The sequence below is a fragment of the Daucus carota genome, chromosome 2 (assembly GCF_001625215.2).
Source record: "Daucus carota subsp. sativus chromosome 2, DH1 v3.0, whole genome shotgun sequence".
NCBI classification, from domain to species: Eukaryota; Viridiplantae; Streptophyta; class Magnoliopsida; order Apiales; family Apiaceae; genus Daucus; species Daucus carota.
In genome coordinates this window covers 38321797-38346224 of record NC_030382.2, presented here as the reverse complement: position 1 = coordinate 38346224, position 24428 = coordinate 38321797, and the positions used below count along the sequence as shown (strand labels likewise).

At 34.0% G+C, this 24428-nt stretch overlaps 3 protein-coding genes across 5 annotated transcripts; 1 reads left to right on the top strand and 2 right to left on the bottom strand.

The window, feature by feature from the left end:
* The first annotated feature begins 742 nt into the window (after positions 1-742).
* LOC108209886 (peptidyl-prolyl cis-trans isomerase CYP71) lies at positions 743-12867 on the top strand. Of its 2 annotated transcripts, none has more exons than XM_017381085.2 (14): positions 743-1010; positions 3292-3377; positions 4154-4242; positions 5911-6150; positions 6233-6354; positions 6648-6723; positions 6884-6991; positions 7079-7255; positions 7388-7605; positions 9795-9927; positions 10433-10656; positions 11398-11551; positions 11955-12093; positions 12536-12867. In XM_017381085.2, the coding sequence occupies exons 1-13, from the start codon at positions 835-837 to the stop codon at positions 12033-12035; spliced, it is 1884 nt and encodes a 627-aa protein (XP_017236574.1). In that variant the 5' UTR covers positions 743-834; the 3' UTR covers positions 12036-12093; positions 12536-12867. The 2 variants fall into 2 exon arrangements, with proteins under 2 accessions (XP_017236574.1, XP_017236573.1); XM_017381084.2 differs by having other exon boundaries at positions 12429-12668.
* A 1139-nt stretch (positions 12868-14006) lies between these two features.
* LOC108206525 (large ribosomal subunit protein P2A) lies at positions 14007-15962 on the bottom strand. The gene is made up of 4 exons (XM_017376855.2): positions 15827-15962; positions 15629-15724; positions 14429-14655; positions 14007-14207 (listed from the first exon to the last, which is right to left on the bottom strand). Exons 2-4 carry the CDS (start codon positions 15714-15716, stop codon positions 14181-14183), a joined length of 342 nt encoding a protein of 113 aa, XP_017232344.1. The 5' UTR covers positions 15717-15724; positions 15827-15962; the 3' UTR covers positions 14007-14180.
* Positions 15963-17568: 1606 nt separating this feature from the next.
* On the bottom strand, positions 17569-23912 carry LOC108209647 (flagellar radial spoke protein 5). Of its 2 annotated transcripts, none has more exons than XM_017380665.2 (9): positions 23532-23912; positions 20801-20885; positions 20483-20599; positions 20318-20382; positions 20140-20228; positions 19963-20042; positions 19608-19719; positions 18156-18275; positions 17569-18053 (listed from the first exon to the last, which is right to left on the bottom strand). In XM_017380665.2, exons 1-9 carry the CDS (start codon positions 23815-23817, stop codon positions 17868-17870), a joined length of 1140 nt encoding a protein of 379 aa, XP_017236154.1. In that variant the 5' UTR covers positions 23818-23912; the 3' UTR covers positions 17569-17867. The 2 variants fall into 2 exon arrangements, with proteins under 2 accessions (XP_017236154.1, XP_017236155.1); XM_017380666.2 differs by lacking the exon at positions 23532-23912 and adding an exon at positions 22249-22370.
* Between the last annotated feature and the right edge of the window lie 516 nt (positions 23913-24428).

The following is a 24428-nucleotide window of genomic DNA, read 5'->3' as shown; positions in this document are numbered from 1 at the left end:
AAACACCATTTTCTTCTGTTACCATGTAAAAATGACAAAAGTATAAAATTAGATTAAAAAACTAATACAAAATAACACGTTTCATTGGATGGTTATAAAGACCGGCTAAATTGCATCTGTAAAATATAATAGTATGTGAAAGTTACCGTGGAAAAGTTACTGGATTTGTATACTAATAATAATTAATATATTATTATATATTAATCTTATTAATGAAAAAACTAATTAAAAGATAGAGATAAAAGGCATTAAAGAAACAAGAGACTGTGTTGAGACTCAAATTATTTTTTTTTTCGGAAATGAAGAAGAAAAATAGGGGGTGGAAAAAGAGAGCAAATTCTAATTGGGTTTGGAGGTGCAAGGCAATGATCAAATCTTTTTGATGTATAAGTTAATCATAATTTGTGTGGGATTTTGAAATTATAGTTCTTTTTTTTGTTATACAATTTAGGGTTCCAATAGAACCGGGAGAAATATAAAATTCTTTGAGAATCGTGTACTAAAATTAAATTTTATTCTTTACTTTTTGATAATATTATCGTTTAATATTATTTTTTTTAAGAAATCGTTTAATAATTATTGTGTTGCTTTCAAAAAATTAACTTACTAGATAGATGTAGCCCTATAACTTTTAGGTGTTGGGCTGGGTCCAAAACTATTTCTATTCTACACCCTCTGAAAAATCCTATTGGGCCATACATTTGAAAATGGATAACTCAAAATCACAAAAACAAGATCCAGAAAAATAAAACCCCCAAGCCTTCCCGCTTTCTGCATCGTCCCCTAAATTACACACACCTCACGCACTAAACCCAAAACAATCAGTCTCTACTCATGGATTCTCAAGAGAATTTAAATACACAACCGGAGATCGACGCCGTCACCGCCGCCGTGGTAGAAGATGACACGGAGGAGGAGGCAATGGTGGGACCCGCTCCGCCTCAAGTCCGCCGCAAGCGTCCTCTCCAGTTCGAGCAAGCTTACCTCGATTCTCTCCCCTCCGCTAACATGTATGCATCCTATCTGCCTTATTCTTCGTGTTTACTTATTGTCGATTTTATATCCTCAATTCGGTTTATTGCTGTTTTTAATTTTCGAAATTATGTTAGTAATGTCTACTAGTTGAATTGGCCTTCTGCTTATGTTTTACTTACCTCACAAGTTCACAAAGCTGAGTTTAAATGAGCCGAGTATTTAGATTAGTGATTTTTCGTTTATGCCAATTATTGAGATTAGTGTTTTTTTTCCTCGTATTAGTCAATTGTGCAGTTAGACTTTTTAAAAATCGAAACAATAGTTATGCACCTTTTTGCTTTCATATACTCAGCCCGGCCACTGCTTAAGCTTTAGTATGACTAAAATAGTTGTTTTCTTCTACGTTACCCGGACTCTTCATTTTGCCTCGAGTACCCGTGTCGGACACTCGACACTCGGACATGGGTATGGACACTCCGACACTTATTTTAGGCCACAAACATGTGAAATTTTCAAGATATTGCCGAGTCCGACACTCGGACACGTATCCAGTTTGGACACTTTCAGCCGAGTCCGGGTAACATAGGTTTTCTTGATTACATTTAAATAATTAGATTGTACCTATAATTATATGTTGCTTATAGACATGCCTAGCTTACCTACTCTTTCAGTTTAATTTTCCCTTTGATAATGTTTGATGATTTTACTCTGATTTTACTATAACATATTAGTTATATTATTGGAACCTGTTTTTCTTGGGATTCCGATGACACAAGAAAGATGGCATGTCACTTATCGAGGAGTTGTAACAACGATATGAGGAATTGTATGACACTGACAGTTGAAACTTTTGATATAAATTAATCATCCAAAGCATGAATATAACCAAGACCCTATAGTATCACATTGTTGACCGTCTTAGTCATCATAAACCTTGATCTTGTACAGGCCTTCCGACTACTCTAGATTGAAGTGGCACTTGTTTTTCTTATCATAAGTAGTTGCTTCTTTGAGAATGTAATATGAACTTAGTAATTTATTATCTTATTAGCTTTTTATCAATTATAATAACAGTTAGTAATCTATCTACATACATGAGAAGAGTCAACAAATATGTGACAAATAGTCCAATGTACTCTAACTCTCTCTCTCTCTCTCTCTGTGTGTGTGTGTGTGTGTGTGGGTGTGGGTGTGGGTGTAGACAATGGCGAATTTATATGGCAAACAGTTTTCATCAATGACAAAATCGCCAGAAAAGATGATCGTATTTGTGGAGATGGAAGAAGAAGATGAGTTAGTTTCTGATATATGGGATAACACACATATATACTTGTAGATGGTTGGTTGGTGGTCAACAAATGAGAAAGAAAAACATTAGTCAAAAAGTGGGGGAGATTTGAATGAGCGGTCTAAAGATATTAACATTATATACTTGTAGATGAATGAATGCAAACTTAATTTAACATTTTGATATATGGGATAACACATATATATATACTTGTAGATGAATGAGTGCAAACTTATTTGTTCGGAAAAAAAGGTTCAATTTTGATTATAAATAGAGATATTAAGAAGGTAATGAACCTAATTTTGTCCATCAACCTTTCCTCTCCACTGTCAAAATTATCAGAATTTTCGTTATAGTTGGCATCCAGACGCTAATTCCTTATAAATTCGATCTCTTCTTCCTATTCTCATGCTGAATGTCCTTATTCTCAGTCTTGTCAATCAGCTGAACCTAGTTAATATTGAACCAAATTGCACGCCTTTTGTTTGTTTGCATCAGTCACTCTTGATTGTGACCTTGATCAATATGGTGTTTTCCTTAGCACTTAAGCTTTATATAAAAGGCCAATTAAATTAAATTTTTGGCTCAGGGTTTGAAGATTCCGCTCAAATGTCATCAAATTTTTTAATTTTTTTTTGTATTCTTTGCCCTTCATATGCCTTTAAATATTCAGTTTTATTATTTTAATTAATATGAGCCCGGCTCAGATCTGACCCATTTAAAAACAAAAAAATTGACCCGAACTTTGGATTGCCACCCCTACATGAAATTTTATGATAATTTCTACTATAAACATGTGAGTATTTGTAAGATTTAATATTAAATTATGTAGAGAATTTGAGATCCTACATGGGTGTGACTCAGTGTTATTAAATTTTTAAGTGCACTATAAGCAGCTTAAGCGCTAAGCACAGCAAAGTCAGATTCACTTCAAAAAATCCAGCGCATTTCAAATGCATCATATCGTACTTGAAGTCTACTTTGACCTTAGCAAATATGTGATCTTAACTGCGATATTCATTTTACAGGTATGAGAAGAGTTACATGCATCGGGATGTGGTCACGCATGTTGCAGTATCCGCAGCAGATTTTTTTATAACTGGGAGTCTTGATGGTAAGACTACATTTACATATATGCATGTGCACATAAAGTTGTAGATACTAATACGAGGGTGCCCACATATGACTGCTGTATATAGTCATATGTGTGTGTGTATAACTTTCCGACAAACGTAACTTGACTAACTTCTTTCCCTATTAAATTGATTTCCTGGAATTAGTATAGAATGAAGTTTATATTGCTCTCTTGGCATCGAAAAGTTTGTTCTTATTGATGATATAATTTTTTTTTGATTCATTTACAGTAATCTTACAATTTATATAATGTGCATTATGCTTTGTCATTTCTAATTGCTTGGGTAGACATTCATATTTGTGGTGAATGCCCTATGTCTTGTTACTTCAACTCTATTACTTCAAAAAATTGTTTGGAGACATGGAGTTCATTTCAAATTACATAAATTAAGAGTTATCATTTCACATTACAAACTTGAAATTATACTTGAATGTTGTTGAATTGAATCAAACCCATATCATTTGATTTCTTTTAGAAAGCATGTCATTCCTACCAAATACACTCAAATATTCCATTAGAGCACTTAAAATTTGTTGAATCAGAATCGACTTCCAGGAGGTGGAAATTAGAGCATGTAGCTTTATTGGGATAAATTTTATACTGGATTTTAAATGCAATTATCTTCTATTGATGCATGTAACAACGTCAAAATTAGATTTAACAAAAGTATGTTCTGGTACATCTGATTACTTATGTGTTATCTTGGTAGTTGGTACCTGTTCTTATTTTTGTTTATCTTGATTCATTTCTTATAGGACACTTAAAATTTTGGAAGAAAAAAGGAGTTGGTATTGAGTTTGCAAAGCATTTCAGATCCCACTTGGGCCCTATTGAAGGCTTGGCTGTGAGTTATCTGTCCTTTTATCTTATATATCTTTTCTCTTGTCATCGACTCTTTGTGTTGATTGTTCCACACTCTAGACATGTGGGATTCGAATAGTGCTTCTCAGCTGATCCTGTGCTTGAACTTCAACATTTTTAATGCATAAAACCACAAATTGATGACAGGGTAGTCTTGTCGCAGTTTTTAATTCTTATGGAATTGGATTTGAATTTTATTGATTAGTGTGAGGTATTCTATAGATTGTTAAAATTTGTGCTTAAAACCGTTGTTTTTGCCTTTTTCACATGGACTCTCCCTACTCGTAGTCTCAACTCCTTTGCAAGTTGCGGGTACAACATTCTCTATAATGTCGAGAGAGTTGTCAGATTGTATGTCTCTGCACTCATTATTGGATATGGGAAGTCCTTTACTCTGTTTGCATATATTATGGTCCCTTAATAAGGTTCTTGTCATATATGCCTTTAGTACATTGGTTAATAGGAGTTTTCGGTGTTCACTTCTCTTTGTAATGACTGATGCTTTTCTTAGGTCTTTTTTAAGAGGACTCTGAACTTTACCTACTCAAGGTTTAGTATTCTTGACTACTGGAGTGGTGATGACAATGTAAATTGTTTTTGGTTATAATCTTTGTAATGGATTTGTGGTTCAAAAGTAGATTCAGGTGACCCATCCATTGCACCAAGAACTCAAGCGTAACCTTAATTAGCCTAAAATGAAGATCTGAACATACTGTGGCAGCATTTTAGCTTATGACAAGGAGGTTAAGTAAGCAGTGAAAAAGATACCTCGCCATGGAACTTTGAACACCTTAACTCAAGAAAATCTTGAGCAACAATGAATTTTGCATTACACATTACGGTTTAGACTTTAGAGCACAGACAACTTCATTAACCTACTTGATTACTTTAGAAGGACCAGCTAACTTGGGTGACAAGACGAACTCAGCTCTTCTGCTACAGTTCGTTGAATCCAGTCCAAAAGCCAATTCAGGGGGCCTCACTTGAGTGCTTAGCAGTTAGTACCCAGTTGGGACTAGTGCTATCCATGTTGTGCTTTAGCTAATACCTTATATCTAGCTTTCCGTGCCTGATCCACTATTCTCACTGTAGTTGTGCATCTACAGTAATAGTATCAAGTTCATAAAATTGTTAAATGGGAGCCTCCTGACCCTACAGAAGCTGAAAAGGTGTAATAGCGGTTATAAGTGGAAGTTTTTGACATATGTACTCATGCAAGTAATATTTTTTTTGGTGAGGATGTAATATTTTTCTTCATTTCCTTTTCCCTGCTGTAATGCATAGTGAAGCATCTGGAATAGTTTATAATTTTGACCAAGCACTATTTCTTGAAATGGGCTGCTACACTTTTTTTAGGGCACTATGTTTCTTTAATTGAACGTGGTCTATGTTACCCGGACTCGGCTGAAAGTGTCCAAACTGGATACGTGTCCGAGTGTCGGACTCGGCAATATCTTGAAAATTTCACATGTTTGTGGCCTAAAATAAGTGTCGGAGTGTCCATACCCATGTCCGAGTGTCGAGTGTCCGACACGGGTACTCGAGGCAAAATGAAGAGTCCGGGTAACGTAGAACGAGGTTATATGTTTTTAAATATTTTGCGAATACTGTATAAATGCAATCATCATTTTGACTTGGTTTAACTATGTAGGTCAGTGTCGATGGGTTACTTTGCTGCACCATTTCAAATGATCACTCTGTGAAAATATACGACGTGGTCAATTATGACATGATGGTTATGCTGCGGCTTCCATACATACCTGGTGCTGTTGAATGGGTTTACAAACAAGGGGATGTTAAAGCTAAGCTTGCAGTCAGTGATCGCAACTCCCCATCAGTGCATATTTATGATGCTAGGGATGGTTCAAGTGAAGCAATTATCTCGAAAGAGGTATGTCATTGATAAGTTCACCTGAGTATTAATTTCTAACCTCTCGTTCTTGCTCTGACGAATTAATTTTTTGCTCTCACAGATACACTTGGGACCAGTAAAAGTTATGAAATACAACCAAGTACTTGATTCTATGATCTCCGCAGATGATAAGGGTATTATTGAGTACTGGAACCCTGCCACACTAAAGTTCCCTGAGAATGAGTACGTGTTTATGTAGCACAAATATCCGTTGATGTTTATATATAGTTGTACATTAGAGTCAAACCATATATCAAGAATATATTCTATTTGTAGGCCAAATTTTCAATAAAGATTAGTTAATTCTGTCAATTACCAGGCCGTTCCTTTATAAATAGTATCCTGTGCAGTACACAGATCTGAATTGATATCTTAACACACTATTATCAAATTGTATCAAATTATCTTACTAAAAGAGCTCCTTGTCTATTTAATGGCATCCTAAATGTGGTTTATATTTCTTTGGTTGTATACAGGGTGAAGTTCAAATTCAAAAGTGATACTGACCTCTTTGAAATTGTGAAATGTAAAACAACTGTGTCTTCAATTGAGGTGAACTACTTCTATTATACTACTCTTAGACATGTTAATACTAAATTGTCTCTTTGCTATGAACCTGAGCAAGAATACGTATCTGTAATCTTGTTTGAAAACATTTGCATATGTAGTTTAGTCCTTTGATTCATTACTAAAATTCCTTTGTGGTTTGCAGGTAAGTCCAGATGGTAAGCAGTTTTGCATCACATCACCAGATCGCAGAATTCGTGTATTTTGGTTTAGAACAGGCAAACTAAGGCGTGTTTATGACGAGTCCTTGGAGGTTTGCTACTAATTTATAAGTTGATTTCATTCTCCACATTTTATTCCTAAAAACATCTTTGTAAGACAAATCTTTTGTATATACTAGGTCGCCCAAGATCTACAGAGAAGTGATGCACCTTTATACCGTCTTGAAGCCATTGATTTTGGACGAAGGATGGCTGTTGAGAAGGAATTCGAAAAAACAGAAAGTGCTCCACAGCCAAATGCACTATTTGATGAAAGTTCGAACTTTCTTATATACGCGACCCTCCTTGGCATTAAAGTAAGACATTTGATGCTCTGAAACTTCACATTTACATAAATGTGTTGCTATGAAATATAATGCTCTGAGGTGCTTTTTTCTTTTCCTATGTAAATTTGTAATAATGTTCTTTTCTTGTACATGTGTTGATAGGTTGTAAACTTGCATACAAATAAAGTTTCCCGAATTCTTGGGAAGGTGGAGAACAATGATAGATTTTTGAGGATTGCCTTGTATCAAGGTGATCGGAGCAGTAAAAGAGTACGGAAAATTCCTGCTGCTGCTGTGAATGCAAATGAAAGCAAAGAACCTCTCACTGATCCTACACTGTTATGTTGCGCTTTCAAGAAACACCGCATATATTTGTTTAGGTATTACAAGTTCTGAAACACGTATAGTATAATTTTAAATCTTATAATTTTTTGTAGATGCAGTGATGCACCCATAAAAGAAAATGTCTGAAGCCTGAAGGTAATATTAATTTGTAGGTTCAATTTAAGATAATAGAGTCCTCTTCATTGTGTTCGTATATATGTTGTAAGAAATACCACTAGAATATGTTACATTCAACCAAAAGGATAAAAGTTTGTACTTCTCCATGCTTCTTAGTGATTTACAACTTTGTCAATATCCAACAACGGTTACTACATAAACCAAATTATATGTGACCGCATGTATTTACTGTCTCTCGTATTTACCTCATTGTGTTAGTACATATTATATTTATGATTGATATTTTCTGTCTCTCGTCTTTCAAATGTTGTAATATGCATGTATAATAAATTTTGTTTTGTTTTGCAAGTGGGGCTGGTCTTTAAGGAAACAACATAATGCAAAATATATAATAGGTACAATAAAAGAAGCTGAAAAAATTCTACAGCCTCAAACCACCCTTAAACCATCACTTTGCGTACCCCCAATTTCAGAATTCTGAGCCTTGCAGGAGATCCGGCGCTCAAATCCATCTCACTCAGTCTTCTGAAGAATCTTTAGAGTTTGAGAATATTATGCCCCCGCTTCTGTTCACACCAAGAAAGACCATTTGCTACCAACATTGTTCCTTGAGTCTTATCGCCTATCGGTGGTGTTTTTCCTTCTCTATCCTCCACTGCTCTGATTTTTGATTGCCGAAAATCATGACAATAAACTAGAAATTCGTACTGCAGTGATTTCTCCTCGAGTTCTTTCCTACTCTGATACTGTGTCCTTTTCATAATGTTTTGTGTTGACACGAGAGCACCCAGCATTATTGCTGTGTCAGATATTGACATCCTTAAGCAACATGTGTTTGTCATCATCATTAATGTGCCTTACATAGGCATAACCCAAGTCACTCTGGCTTTTCTTGAGGTTTTTTTAATTTAAAAATAACATTCTTTTTCTCCTTGGTGTCTAGATGCTTGAACATCTCCTCATATGCCTTGGTTTTAGAGTTGTCACTGCCTTCAGCATTCCTATTGCTTTCTTATGCACATACTAGATTCACATGAAACATACGAGGTGATGCAGTTTTATCCACTCTAGTGTCTATTGTCATTTGTCAGGAATTGTTGAACGCCTGAGCTGTTTGCGACTGCTTTTGTTGTTTTTTTTTCTGTAGTTCTAGACATAGAACATACATAGATTAACAGATTAAAAGAGATCTTTAGAGAGATACAGAGAGATTTAGATGAATAATGAGAGAGATTAAGCAAAGAACAGAGAACTTAGAGATAGAAACCCCAGAGAGAGAAATAAGAATGGTGCAAAACATCTCTTTTGTCATTGCATAACCGAAATGATTACAAAGTGTTACTATTTATACTAAACTGCCCATCAAGTAATATTACTGAACTACCTTAGTTACTAGCATTACTCTTATTATGCAGTACATCACTAGTCTAGTGTTCCTGACATCTCTCCCTTGAGCACATACTCCATTTTCATGCAACATATGTTGAAGACAGTTTGGCCCACAACAATTTTTTTAGGCTTTAAAAAGTGTGACAAGCAATAGCTAGAGATTTAAACTGATACAATTTAGGGACTCACTTTGAACCAACAATGAAGTCCTTTAAAAAAATGTTTAGATTCAACCCTTGGTATTCATTTCTTCCTAAAATTTTCCAATTGAGGTCTGGCACAACTCGAGCTGAAGGCTTTTAGCTATTGGAAAGTAAATTTAGTTTGGACATTGCGGATGTAAGCATCTAACCCAAAATTATTATGACCAGTGATAGTTTCTTAAGACAATACTACATATTAAATCTCAGCTATCTTTTGAATCCCTGTTTTACCAACAGAGGAAAAGAATTCAAACAGTCGAAACCATCGCTCCATCGATGTTACCTACTATATGAGTGTCTTATAAGGAAAATAATATTATTCTCTGGAAAGGATCAACCGAAACCCTCCAATTATTGCTGCTAAAGGAACATATTCCCTACGAGTTGTAATAAGAACTGCCAATTTTTTGTGTTCTTAATATGAACTGCCAATTTTTGTGTACATGATATACATGCTGATCTTGATATTCTAGCTCTATTATGTTAAGTACTTACATTCACCATGGTTTAATTAGCCAGAGAGAACCAGAGGAGCCTGAAGATGCAACGAAAGGCAGAGATGTCTTTAATGAAAAGCCTCCTGCTGATGAACTTCTTGCTGTGTCTGATATTGGAAAATCTTCAACAACATCACTTCCAGACAATGTGGTAGGTTTCTCCATTAAGCTGTTTTTGTGAACCATCATTTAGAAACATGGCCCATTATTTTGTAAATCTCTTTAGGATAATATTTTTCTCGGTGGCGGTCAACTTTACCTTCTAAAAATTTGTTTGCTAGCTACTATTTTGTGGACCAATACTTTCTACAATAATAAAAGTGGTGTGAAGGTCTCAGTTATGGAAGATTTATTTGATTTGGATGCAGTAGTCAGACAAATGGAAATACTAGATATGACCTTTTTCTGTGCTACTGCCCTAAAGTTTATTATTTGATTAAAGAAAACAAGTTATCTCAACTTGTCACTATATTTTTTTCTTTTAAAACAACTGCTTTATAGACTCTAAAATTGACATTATATTTCAATTTTAAATGTTTAAAAAGAAGTTGTTTATAGAAATGTTGCTGCTGCCCTCTTGTTCAATTGTCTTTCTATATTTTTTATGCACTATGAGTTTTTCACTCATTGATGTTCTCTAATCTTAAATGTGCCAGATTATGCACACTACAATGGGTGACGTTCACATGAAATTATACCCAGAAGAATGTCCAAAAACCGTGGAGAATTTTACAACCCACTGCAGAAATGGATATTATGACAGTTTGATTTTTCATCGGGTCATCAGAGGGTTTATGGTACAGACCGGAGACCCGTTGGGAGATGGTACCGGTGGACAATCTATATGGGGAAGGGAGTTTGAGGATGAGTTTCACAAAAGGTGATATTTCATGATATTATAGTGAGGATCTATTATGTTATGATTATCAGAATGCTGCATGTGATAATGCTATTATAATAACTTAAAGGGTATTAATTAATTTAAAGCTCTATTACAGTAACACGTTGATAAACATATTCAAGATCATCATGGGATTGTAGTTTAATTTTAAAGGAGAAAGAAAGTGAGGGCTAAAGATTGTAACATGAGTATATACTTCAAAAGACCAGAATGTTGTTATTGCTTAATTAAAAATGAGGCTTTGGAGTATCACCTTTGTTTGATCACCAGTATCTGTATCAGATATAATGGTAGATACGTGGTTGAGCTATGATTGTTTGCTTTTATCTCTTTTCACGATTAGATTTGCTCTTCGTAGCATTTGTGTATAATTTATAATGTCATCCAGGCATCAAAGAGAAAAAGTATACTCATCGTCGGATGACTGGTGTGGGCCCCATCGGCTGTGGTAGATGGCAGTTGTGGTTATTTCAATATTCCTTTATTGACTTATATGCTTTAGAGTTAAATTTATGATATTCAGTTTCCATGGATGCAATCCATCAGTAAAGAAATGTAATTAAGGGTTTAAACAAATATGTCATATGATAGCTTTGTACTACCCATTATGCCAAAAGATTATTGTAAATCTGTATAGGACTTTAGTTTAGGATCCTTTATACAAGCTACCTCTTACATTTGTTTTTGTGTGTTTGCATTAAAAAATTGTATTATTTGCAGTTTACGGCACGATAGGCCTTTCACAGTCTCGATGGCAAATGCTGGACCAAATACTAATGGCTCGCAATTCTTTATCACTACTGTCGCCACGCCCTGGCTGGACAATAAGCATACAGTTTTTGGTAGAGTTGTGAAGGGGATGGATGTGGTACAGGTATGTACATGTATCTTCTGTTTATTAATTTTTTTTTCCCCGTCTTCTGATTCTGAATATATTTGGTCTCTGCTATGTGGCATATTGTCTAGCTGTTCACCATGAGCTCCAGCTCGAGACTCTATCTTTAGACTTAGTTTAAAACTCATGGTGCTTAAATTTAGAAATTCCAAGTGTTTTTTTGGTGTTATACAAGTTATAGACTTTATTTGATGCTAGGTTATATCTAAGTGTCGGACTATCAGAAGTGTTAAACAGCTGAAATTATAGCACATAATATACAACTATATTTTGGAAGTACCTTGCTGCCATCTTGATAGACGGGTTGCTTCAGTTTCTTGTTTATACGCCTGAATAAATCCCTATAATGTATTTAACCTTTGATAAATTGATGTCCTTGCAGGATATTGAAAGAGCTAAGGTAGACAAGCAAGACAAACCGTATGATGACATAAAAATCCTAAATGTGACTGTTCCCAAGTAGTAGGGGCTATCAAGTGACCTGTCCAGTGTACTGGTGATAATAACTTGCACCTTATCAGGTACACTTTGGAGATTTTTTTTTGCTTTTCTTTCTTTTAAATATTTCTGCAGCTTCTGAATGTATAATCAATTTCTGCTCTATTTTCTCGACATCAATCTCTTATATATATATATTATTATCAATAAAGCCATTGCCAATATATATTTCTAAACCTTAAAGCTTTTATTTAATCGAACATAAAAAAATGAAATGAGCATAAAGTCAAAACTAATAATAGTGATAACAGTGCATATATATGCTATTTGTGTCATCATTACAAGACACCTTTTCTACTGAAGTTAAGAAATTAAATATATTTTATAATTTTTGTGGTAATAATGTCTGTTGTGCTAGGTGTTATTTGCTGAAGATGTCCTTCCTCTTTGAAGTAGTTGTTGCTGTATGCACAATGAAAAGGTATAAGATAATGACCTGGAAGAGTTTAATTCTGTTTTGTGTAGGGCTTTCCTTGCAGGGTTTTGATGTTGGCCACATTTCCTTGCTTTGCTGCTTTGATGTCGGGCTATGTGCTCTAATGTTAGACATGAATTATTGAGGTTCTCTTAAGCATTAAGTTTACAATCTGTTTTTGTAGCAATGCTTAGTAGTTTTTTCTGTTTAAACTTGTGCACCAAAACGATCATAAACGCAATAGGAACTGTATTTTACTGATTAAATTCTGATACTATTTCAAGTGGTTCAGAATTATCCTGACAACACTTTCAAAACAAGGTGTCGTTTCATCTGCTCTTATAGTTTCTTTCAAAAATAAAAGCACAGAGGTTTACTTACCCTTTAAGGCCTTTATTTTTGCTGTTATTTCTTTTAAAATGTAAAGTAGAAAACTTTTATAGCAGGGGGAAAAAACAAAAATGTTTGTGGACTAAAGCAAATTTATCGAACATTGTCTTAAATACTCTTCAGATACATGAATACATACGTAAAGGTTTAGGATGCATGAATACAAATGCAAATGCAAAAGTTATTTGCTGTGACAAATTTTATAATTTATTTACGCATTCATTTGCTAAAATAGAATTAAAAAAATACTGATAATCTGCCTTGCATATAGTTTTTAATACATAGTCTATAATTTATAAAACTGTCCGTAATATTTTCTCGTGGGAGGTCGAAATTAATGGGTTTGACTATAAAAGGATTAAACAAGTCATTTTTGAAATATCAAACACATACTTAATACGAATGTAAAGGCTATTTTCAAAATAGTTATTTTTTGTTTAAAATAAGAGTGGACTAAAAGTATTAATTTAATTATGATTTATAAGTTATTAAAATATTTGAATGATGGGATTATGTTATTAAAAATTGCAACTTCACAATAGCGAGTTCATACAAGATTCCTTACACCGCGATCATATAAAAAACCAGCCAATTTCAAGCTATTCAGGGTATAAATTTGTGCTCCTAACATTCATCACATAAACACAAGCTTCTGAGGAAACCTAAAAGGAACACCTAATCAGATTATTCTGATCTTAAAAAACATATGGTTGAATCCAACATTATCAGCATTGGCAAATCTGACACTATTATGCATCTCAGAAGTAGCCTAGTGCAAAAGTTCAACCACACCTATACCATTCATCTCCACCCCAAGATCAAACTCTTCTTTAAATCATTATCATTTGTTTGTACTTAAAAACTAATATACTATCAATTACAATTACAGTATATATGGACTGCAAAGATATCAGTGATGACTGATGATGACATACATTAGTTAAGTATATAATTTAGTTTTTAAATATGAAGCACCAAAATATATATTCAAACTAAAAGTGAACTATGCAATATTGATACAATAAAGCATGAGTTGATCCGCATTCTTTACTTCAGAAAGCCACTACTCAACAGATTGATCCCAATGAAACTAAAGTCATTAAAGGAGATATAATAAGAGATCAAAGGCAGTTACAAACAATGGTTTCACTGAAATTTTAATTATAGAAAAACAATTCCTTAATAACGATTTTAACATTCAACAGTTTTAATTAAAAGACCGAAGTCAGTATTGTCATCTGAAGTCTAGAAACTGAAAACACTACTCAACAACGCAAATCCAAAATGCATAAAAGTTCATTCAACTTAATCGAAGAGACTGAAGCCCATATCCTGCAATAAAACAAAAAAGAAAATTGTTAAAATAATATATAAAAGGTGCCCTGTTATAAAAATGCAGTTCAGAAGCTAAAGTATATAGCAAGCAATCATCTTTAAAATATTATTTAGGAATTTTAAAATCATCTCTAAAATTTTAGTAAGCTGCCAAGATATCCACAAGACTTTAGGTCATAGGTCCTAGATGGAAAGAAAAGAAGAATAAAAGGACTTACATCATCTGACTCTTCTTTCTCTTCAACTTTCTCTTCTTTCTTTGCCTCGGCAGCAGGAGCAGCAGCACCACCAGCACCTGGGGCAGCTGCAGCCACAGCAACACCACCACCACCTGATGGGACTGAAGCCAACTTCTCCCTGCCAGATGCAATCAATTCGGTGATATCCTTTCCCTTTACCTCAGAAAGTAACAACTCAATCTTATCATCCTCTGCATCTGCTCCAACTGCAATTCATAAAAGTTTACATTATTCAATATATTTCGTCTTGAGCAAAAGAACATATTCTAATCAATATTGTACCATCAGTTTATGATCCATATGTTAAATCAAGGTTCACCATAACTTAAAGTCTTCAACAGCAAACATGATTCTTATTATTAATGATAAGTATATTTATGAAACGTATCGTTTTCTTTCTATAGTTGAAACATTAAGACTTTTACATTCCAAACGAATTATATAAACATAGCAAAACTTAAAATACAATCTTTTAAGTTTTTATCACTTTATTTTTGGGTAAATCGTGAAGCAAGTAAAAAAGAAGTTGAGTAGTGTATTCCTGACGTGCTAACTAATCAAGCAGGGTTAATGGCAATTTGCATGAGAACGAAATACGAATGCAACAAAAATCCAAGATTCATCACTCAAACAAGTGAGGGCTGAAATTAGTAAGTGACCTTAAAATCCTGCATCACTTTGCAATAACCAGATAATCAAATATAAACATGACAAGAATCAAGTATACTAGTATACAACTAATTTTGGTGAACATGGACATTTAATTCTGTAGAGAGTAACCCTAAACCCTGAAGCATCAGAAACCATTCAAGGCGGAGCAACAAATCATCAAAAACTATAACAAGTACAAATCTTTTCAATTTGCGCAACAAAAATGTAGCTGGACATAGCCATAACTTTAAACACGTATTCAAGAACACACGTAAATTACTAATTTAAATTTACAATACAAACACATACATTAAGGAACCCAGAAATCCTCAAACACAGAAAAAAAAAATTAAAAAAAAACCCAATCTCACTAAGCCCACATAAAATTAGTGCAACAAACACAAAACACATCCAAAACTACAAAAATTAAATAACTTTAACATAACATCATAAATCATAATTAACAACATAAATACATCCAATCACAATAGAATTGAAAGCAAAAAAAAAAAAAAAAAAAAAGAGTACCTGATCCAAGAATGTTCTTGATATCATCATTAGTTGGGCAAGTGTTACCACCCAATACAGCTAACAAGTATGCAGCTACAACCTTCATTTTGATATCTGCAAGCAAATTCACACAAATTCAGAACAAATTAATACATACACATACATATATAAGGATGAGTAAATGTACAGATAGTTAAAGAAATGGCTTTTGCTTACTGGGTAATCTGGAATTTGCAAAAATGTTGCCGAAAGTTGATCAGAGAGAGCAGCTGCTACTAGGGTTTGTTCAAAAATGAAGATTTGATTATATACACTGCTATGTATGTCTAGGGTTTTGTGGATTGGGCCAAAGTTTTGAAATGGGTGGCCCAAATTATCTGTTATAAAGTTCTTATGAACTTGGGCCTGTTCTTTTATTTTTTAACTTGAAAATGTTCCAAATGACAGTAACATTAATCCGGGATCGATTGTTTTCGTAAATTTAAATTTCATCATTCATAAATTATATTTTATTTAATAAAACAAAATTTTAATTAAAAAAAATTATTGAAATATTTAAAATGAGTATCAAAAGTCAAAGTGTGTAATAAAAAAGATAAAGAGAGTAATTGGTACGTAATTTGCTCTAATAAAATGTTAATTTTAATATATTTCGTAAGTTTATGTGAATTTGTTTGTTAGATGTTGTATTATTTTAGAGACGGGATATATAATACAAAGAAAATTATGCTCAAGCAGCTCATGCTCATATTAATTCATCTATTTCACATTACATTCATGTATTATTTGAGAATTTTATTTTTCTGATCATGTGAAGTATATTTGTTGCTAAAAGTCTACATCTGTCTTATCGAGACATACATGGAAATATTCTGATTTTTTTTAATGTAACTCTTGTGACTACGATTATATAAATTAATATAAGTTTTATGTTTAATAATATATTGCCTAGTTAACAAAACAAAAAAGAAATGTCCAATTGTCTTCGTGATCCGTAATATAATTTTAGATTATTCTTTCTTACTATTCAAAAAATAATTATTCTTTCGGTTTACCATTTAGATATAAGAAGAAACTAAATGATATTTAAACAATCTTCAGGAAGGCAGAATGGATACTCAAAAAAAATTTATTGATCTTCTTCGATGATTCAGTTCCGGTTCAAACCGTGACAACTTTTACGAGCTTCCATCTCAGTAATAATAATCATTCCTTCATGTATCAATTATCTTTATTAATTAAAATCTTACATCTAAATAACCATCTCAGTAATAATAATCATTCCTTCATGTATCAATTATCTTTATCAATTAAAATCTTACATCTAAATAAAAATTAATTATTAATAGACACATGAGAAAGAGTAACATGTGTTAATGTGAGAGTAATAATAAAATGACATATAATTTTTTTTTATAATTGTAAAATCCTATAACTTGTCTATATACTTGAGTTAATCGCAAAAACAGCACCCTTTTAGTTTGGACCACCTGCAATATTTTGCCGATATATTTTAGCGCCACATGTTGATCCTTTTGCCCTATTTTCATCTAATTGATCTATTACTATGTTAATTAAAAGGGCAAATAGACTTGAAAACCTGTAACAATACATTTAAACTTATTCTTAAATCTATTTCACTTTTTAATTTACACAATGATAGGTCAAAATAAACAAAAATGGGTCAAAAGAGTTCATAATACAGTGCCCAAACATGTTAAGGGGTGTATTCTGTATTGTGCAATTATATAATATACAAATAATAAAGTACAAGTAGTCCAAATTAAAGGGATGTGTTTGATATTTATATTTCAACCGTAAAACAACGCCCATCAAACCAGTTGAAAGGCCTAATTAGCCGTATCAATATCAATCTCTCCCAATGTGCAAGTTTCTACAATTGAAGACCATTTAAGGAGCATCTCTTGTATTTCTTAGCAACCTACAAGCAATAAAAGGAAGGAAAAAGAAGTCTATTTGCCTCCCCATATCCACCAAATGTTAAATATATATGTCACTTCCAGCAATGACTTCAGTTCAAACCTCAAATCAACCCATAGGCCATCATTGGCTTGTAAGAGAACCTATGATCAAACCAAACTATTACTTGATATTGAAACATGAACTTGCTGATTATCTTACTGATCTTAGTGTCTAAGATATACAAAATGCTCGATTATTAATTATAAAGTATATTATGTGTTTGTATATACTGTATATTGATCGAGAATATATGGCTTCACTAAGTATCAGAGTCTTATGCACGTCGGTATTCATCCCCACAGTCACCAATTATTCTAAGCAGATCTTTCCCTTTCTTTGTAACTTCTTGAATGCTGTTAACATCATCTTCATCTAGAACAAGAGAAAACACAGCATTTGTGTCGTTAACATGTTCCGCAAGGCCAAGCCGTACACCAATCATTGATCCTGCCACTGCTTGCTGCAAACAATTTTGAGTGTCAAGTATATATATTGATAATATTAAGTTTTTCCTTCCCAAAGTTGATCATAGAAATAACTATTTAGAGAAACTCGAATTTACCTGATCTAGTATGTATCTTACAGCAACAGTTGGAATGGAGACGCCATGTTTGGAAGCCACTTTATTGAGCGTCTGAAGCAAAACCTGGAAAAGACTCCATCCTCCCCAAGCATCAACCATCTGCCATTAATTTGATGCCATTATATGGGTATGTTTGAGATCTCCAACTCCAAGTGTATTATTGTTTACACTATGTAGTTGGATTATTCAATGAGATATTTCACCTTTTCACAGGAGTGTGCAAAAGAAAAAAAGCGAATCTAAACCCCGTAAAACGAAATTCAAGGAAACCAAAGACGACAATTTGGCTACAGTATCAGACAATACCAAAAATAGGGGAACTAAACCATAATCTAGGCGTCTCCAAACATTCAGTCTTTTTACCCAGACTTACTTGGAAGTGCTCAACATGTATACATCTCCAAGTGTCCGGACTCAGCAATATTTAAGCAATTAATATGTTTTTGGCATTAGTGAGTGTCCAGGTAGCCATACCCATGTCCAAGTGTCCACCTCCACCATAGGTACTAGGGGCAAAATGAACACAATAAATTTATATATATACAACTCTCTCTCTCTCTCTCTCTCTCTCTCTGTGTGTGTGTGTGTGTGAGAGAGAGAGAGAGAGAGGGAGAGAGATTATATATATTTTTTGATGCAGGACATACATGTTCAGGAAAAGATGAATAAATGATATGAACACGATAATATATGAACTTGGGTGGATTAAAGGCAAAAAAATGCACTATATCTATATCTAGCCTTTAATTGAATATGTTTTTCATTGTTTCTCGTTTTTATATGTTGCCACGATATTTTTACTAATAACACTGCTACTATGATCCGGAGCTTCACAGAAAAAAACCTTCATACTCTTAGAAGTAGAAATAATATACGGATACACTCCCCTCCTCAGGTTCTGCAAGCAGAATATTCTGATATGTTTGGTTTAGTTTTACATATATTTCTGGTTATTATGTTTGTTAAAATAATAATAAACGAAGTAATATACAAAGACAGATCAACTGAAACTGTAGACAATCAAGTCAAAACCTAAAAAACCATTTCAAAAAATGTGGTTATGGTCTATTCTTGCAACTGAGCTGAACCAAACTACTACGGTCTGGTCATGATCGTTGCTTAATACCAAACTGAACTACAGCGTGCACACCCGGCTTAATACCAAACCGAACTACAGCGTGCACACCCTTACATATTGATTTTGTTCATCTGGTTTAAAAAAATCTACCCAATCGTTGAAATTCCTCCACAAGTTAAAATTTGCATTAGTTATACTTCAAGACTAAATACTGGCTCAATTCTCTAGTTAGTGCCAACTGTTCTTAACCAACTCATTGATGTCACCTACAGCAAGATTATAAACTAACCACCCTTACTCGAATGTAGGTATGTGATGTTCTTTTCAGAGTTTTTCATGGAAAGCATACATACTCGTTTGTACTTTTGAAGGGAAGGTGTGTTCAGAGGAGGACCAGCAAAAGGAATATTTAAATTGGTGTCAAGGAACTTTTCAGATAATAGCCCACCCATTACAGTCCCATACCTGCATATAAAGAGCTATCATATATTAGAATGAGAAGAATATAGTTCAGCGGCAAAGATATTACAAATGCAATTATATGGCGGTTCTGTTTGTGTTGCATACTGTTCTCTATCAACAAAAAAAGTAGACTATCCAACATGACAAAACTAATAGTTACACTAATAAGCACCAAATGATGGGGGGGGGGGGGGGGGGGGGGGGTGGGTGTGTGTGTGTGTGTGTGTGAGAGAGAGAGAGAGAGACGTTATGAGTTTTACTCCCATGAGCTGGCAAAGTTCAGCCATCTTTTGTTGAGGGCGCATGTCAACAATGGAATGTTGCACCTGAAAAATGTTCAAATTACCAGGTTAAAACAATGCATACCTACTAGCAGAACATCAATAATACATACAACACTAATTAATCATATTTATGAATTACCTGATTGCTAACCACTGGAATCTCATTTTCAAGGATAATTTGCAACCGCTCTGTGTCAAAGTTGGTTAAAGCAACAGTCTTTATCTTACCTGCATCCAAATACTAAAGTTAAGTCCAGTCTAATTACAAATTTCAATATACTTTTGGTCTTGCTTGAAGGAAACTGAAACAAACTGACCTTCTTCTTTGAGATCGGTAAGATGCTTTAGAGCATCAAGGTAACCAGAATTAGAGTAATCCCACCTGGTTCAAAAAGAAAACAAATAAGGGCCTAAACGAGCTTTTGCTAACCGCTGTTGCACTCTGTCTACCATTATATTGTGTAGCAAAGATATATCAATACCAATGGAATTGAAGCATGTCGAGGGATGCAACATCCATTCGTTTTCTTGAAACATCAATGCTATCACGAACAAATTTACTCGTCATTTTAACTGGTGGTGGTACCCATTTGGTAAGACTGATACAGAAAGAAAAAGCAAAACTTATATCAATATAAATTCCAATCATATTCCTCTACACTATCTACCATTTCATTATGCATGTTAATTACAATGAATTAAAGCTCATTGTGTTTCCATTACAAAGCTAAGATGCACACTGAACTTGTGATGTTCCAGAGATACAAATGCAACATTAAATATGAAGAGAAGTAACTCACCCCCTGATATTTTCTAACAACTCTGGTGGACGTTCCCTACGAACTCGATTGATGAAGATCCCATAAAGATCTTCTGCAGGACCATCTGTGTGATCGGTAACATAAATCTCTAAGGATTCTTCAACATGAAAGAGTGCATGTATAGGAACACTCAAACAAAAAGGAGAAAGCAGCAGTTACATTAGTTCTGTAAGTAAGCTACTCAGGCTTTGAAAAATACAAGGAGAACAGTTTTGTTACATAATGAACTTAAATTAATGAGGCCAAATTAATCAACACATTAGACATGTTATATCATTCAGAACACAAAGACCAGGGCATGTTACTATGCTAGAATTTACTGCTAAAGAATTGTTTATATAAGGATTTCTGAATAGGGTCTTTCAACACCATCTTACATATATCTGCCATTGCCCACTTACATAAATATGTCATATTAAAGTAGAGAGCCAAGCATCAGCAGATCTAACAATACAATTGGACTGTCTTGTTCGATTTTACTCATCAACACAGTATCCCCAGTGACTACAAAAACATGTATTTAATCCACTGTCTTGCATATGTCTTGCCTATCAAAAGTAGATAGCCTGGCATTAGTATATTGGAGCATACAATTGCAACGTCTTATTTCATTCCACCCCCGTCCCTAGTCACTACTAGCCTGCGACATACCATCACCTACGCAGCATTCATTCAACTTATCTTTTCTTCCTATTTACAGAGTACAGACACCAGAACGGTCTTCAATGCAGTTTATGTTCTTCAGCTTATCAACCTACTTTATCTTGATAAAGTTGAAAGAATTTGGTTAAACAGCTGTATCAAGACATGTCAGTAAGGGGTGAAGAACTAAAATAAAAATGTGGATTACTTGTCAGTCATAACCCATTTCAGATAAAATTAATATTACACACACACATATATATTCCAGACATTTATTCCCAATGCATATTGTTAGCAACACCAAAAAAAAATCTAAGAATTTGAACAGACAATTCAAGTGCTATCACAATCAACAAAACGAAACCAAAAATGAAACTCAGCTGTCCTACTTTAGACCAAAACGTAGTTTTTAAAATATAATGTAAGTACTTGTACATATATTTCGAGTGGGGAATCTAGGAAAATGAATGAGATTATTTTTCACAAGTCCCAATTAGTGTTGGTCTCTTGGAAAATTGGCAATTATTTTTAAACCCAGCTTGTCTTTAGCTGGTTTTCAGAATTCAGTAGAAACTTTGCTATTAGTTATTTCCTGTCCAGGTTTTAAGTAGTTATAGTGCCGCATGGGCAAGATAAGGCCTGCTTACATCTTACCTACGAAGAGCGGTTTAACTATGTTTAGTTTGCTTTACTTCTACATTATATATTTCTTCATGTCTTTGTTTCGAATAAGCATAAGGAACTCAAACATTTTAATAAAAAAACATCTCAACAAAATTACATACAGTGATTAGACATATCGAAAGTGCCAAGACCAGCATCAGCATACTTAAGCATAGATTCGACAGCATCATCTCTATCAATTCTTCCCCACCCACCACTTGTTTGCCACATACCATTCAAGACTCTGCAAATTTGCAATGAATCATTCCCATTCTTAAGGATCACTTGACGATCCTTCTCGGCCATGCCAATCTCACATCTTACTTGTCTACGAACCACAACTTTGGGTTTTGGATAGGTGGTTAATAAGCTAAGATTTGTGAATGTACTGTGGATGGTAATAGACATTGCACACCAGGTGTTTGATGAAAATGCCAACTTAGAACAAGATAGGTGAATTTGGGCGTGGTCAATGTGGAGTGTGGACTACCAAAAAAGGCTGAAATATATACATAATATATAGTATATAACATAATATAGAATCTAAACACATGTAAATACTTTTAACAAGTAAATACTTTTAACAAGTAATTTTTTTATTATTTTATTTTTTTTAACGTGGGAACCCGCAGCTACCCTTCGGGTGCGCACTGGGTAAACCCACGAGCTCATGCAATAGTCATCAATTACTCTTTTAGAATCTTAGGTTCTCTTTTTATATTTAGATATTATACTTCAAAATAAAATTTTATTAGTAAATATTGCTTATAAATTTATAAATTACAATGTCATAACTCCTGCGCTTGGTTGATTTGATACCATTTACCGTTACCATGGTATCAGAGCTTCTAAAGTAACATACGAAGAGTTCATCTTCTCTTTTATTTGATCTATCCGACCATCACCAATTATTATACAAAATATTGCAATCAACTACAGGATATGTCAAGACTATCTTACATATGTCTACCATCTCCCACTATCTTAAATAAATCTGCCATATGTAAACCAGATAGCCAAGCAAATCAACATTATCATCATCTCATTTAATTTTTCTCCTCTCCCTAATCACCATCAGCCTGCCACATCCCATTGCATAATTCACTCGACCAGTCCAATTTTGTCTTTCCAATTTTTTAAGCCCATTAACCTACTTCATATTAAATTATTAATCGATGTAAGAATTAGTTAAACAGCTGAATAAAAACCTAAAACATTTGAGAAAACACTCCAAATGCTACCACAATCACCTAAAGTAAACCAAACACAAAACTCAACTTTCCTATTTTAAATCACAATGCAGTTTCCGACACACAACATATGTATATTCAGTTCGATTCACTTCCACATAATCTCATCTTCAAAGAATCACAACAATTTCAAACATAATAAAAACATGACATACAATGATCAGCCATGTCGAAAGTGCCAAGCCCAGCATCGGCATACTTAAGCATGGACTCCACAGCATCATCTCTGTCAATTCTCCCCCACCCACCACTTGTTTGCCACATGCCATTCAAAACTCTGCATATTTGCAATGAATCATTCCCATTCTTAAGCTCCACCTGACGATCCTTCTCGGCCACACTGACCTCGCATCTCACTGGTCTACGAGCGCCGCTACTGGGTTTTGGAGAGGTGGTGAATAAGCCGAGATTTGTGATTCTGGTGTGGATGGTAGTAGCCATGGCTCCCCAGAGGTTCGATTGAATAACGAGCTAGAAGTAGATAAGGTGAACTAACATTTGGCGCCTTTGGTGGTCAGCGTGACAACGTGTCAAAGGATCCATCTGGTCGTATTTATTTTTATCCGAGTTAGCAAATTTTATTTTATTTTTCAAAAATAATAATTATATATGTAATCTCGTTTACACATTTTCGCAACTTGAAAAGCAATCATTTTCGATCGATATGGTAATCTCATATCCAATCTTGACAATATTTTTGAAATATGTATATTTTTATAAATTTTCATATCTACTTATCTACTTATCTACTTATCTACTTATATATATAGTAGCCCAACAGGTTCGTGTCAAGCCTCCCTCCTGAGCAAATAAATTACCTAGCTCCGAACCTGAGCCTAACTCCGAACCTAACATCTTCTCATATATATAAAAAAAAGATGTTATTCATGAGGCTCGAACTCGGGATCTCTCCAATACAAATACATCACTCAAACCACTTGAGCTACACAAACAATTAGTTTATTACTCAAAAGCATTAATCACATACTTTAAAACTTTTGTATTTATATTCGTCTCAATATCTTATTTATTTGAGATGAGTTATTATTTCA

Bases quoted from the DNA above. Each gene is read 5' to 3' on its own strand.
- LOC108209886 (XM_017381085.2), top strand. From the start codon at position 835: ATGGATTCTCAAGAGAATTTAAATACACAACCGGAGATCGACGCCGTC. The intron at 1,011-3,291 runs GTATGCATCCTA...TTCATTTTACAG, and splicing joins TCTCTCCCCTCCGCTAACAT to GTATGAGAAGAGTTACATGC. The intron at 3,378-4,153 runs GTAAGACTACAT...CATTTCTTATAG, and splicing joins TATAACTGGGAGTCTTGATG to GACACTTAAAATTTTGGAAG.
- LOC108206525 (XM_017376855.2), bottom strand. From the start codon at position 15,716: ATGAAGGTTGTAGCTGCATACTTGTTAGCTGTATTGGGTGGTAACACT. The intron at 14,656-15,628 runs GTACTCTTTTTT...TATGAATTGCAG, and splicing joins CAAGAACATTCTTGGATCAG to TTGGAGCAGATGCAGAGGAT. The intron at 14,208-14,428 runs GTAAGTCCTTTT...GTTTTATTGCAG, and splicing joins AGAAAGAAGAGTCAGATGAT to GATATGGGCTTCAGTCTCTT.
- LOC108209647 (XM_017380665.2), bottom strand. From the start codon at position 23,817: ATGGCTACTACCATCCACACCAGAATCACAAATCTCGGCTTATTCACC. The intron at 20,886-23,531 runs GTATGTCATGTT...CCGATCACACAG, and splicing joins TTTCGACATGGCTGATCATT to ATGGTCCTGCAGAAGATCTT. The intron at 20,043-20,139 runs GTAATTCATAAA...AACATTTTTCAG, and splicing joins TTCCAGTGGTTAGCAATCAG to GTGCAACATTCCATTGTTGA.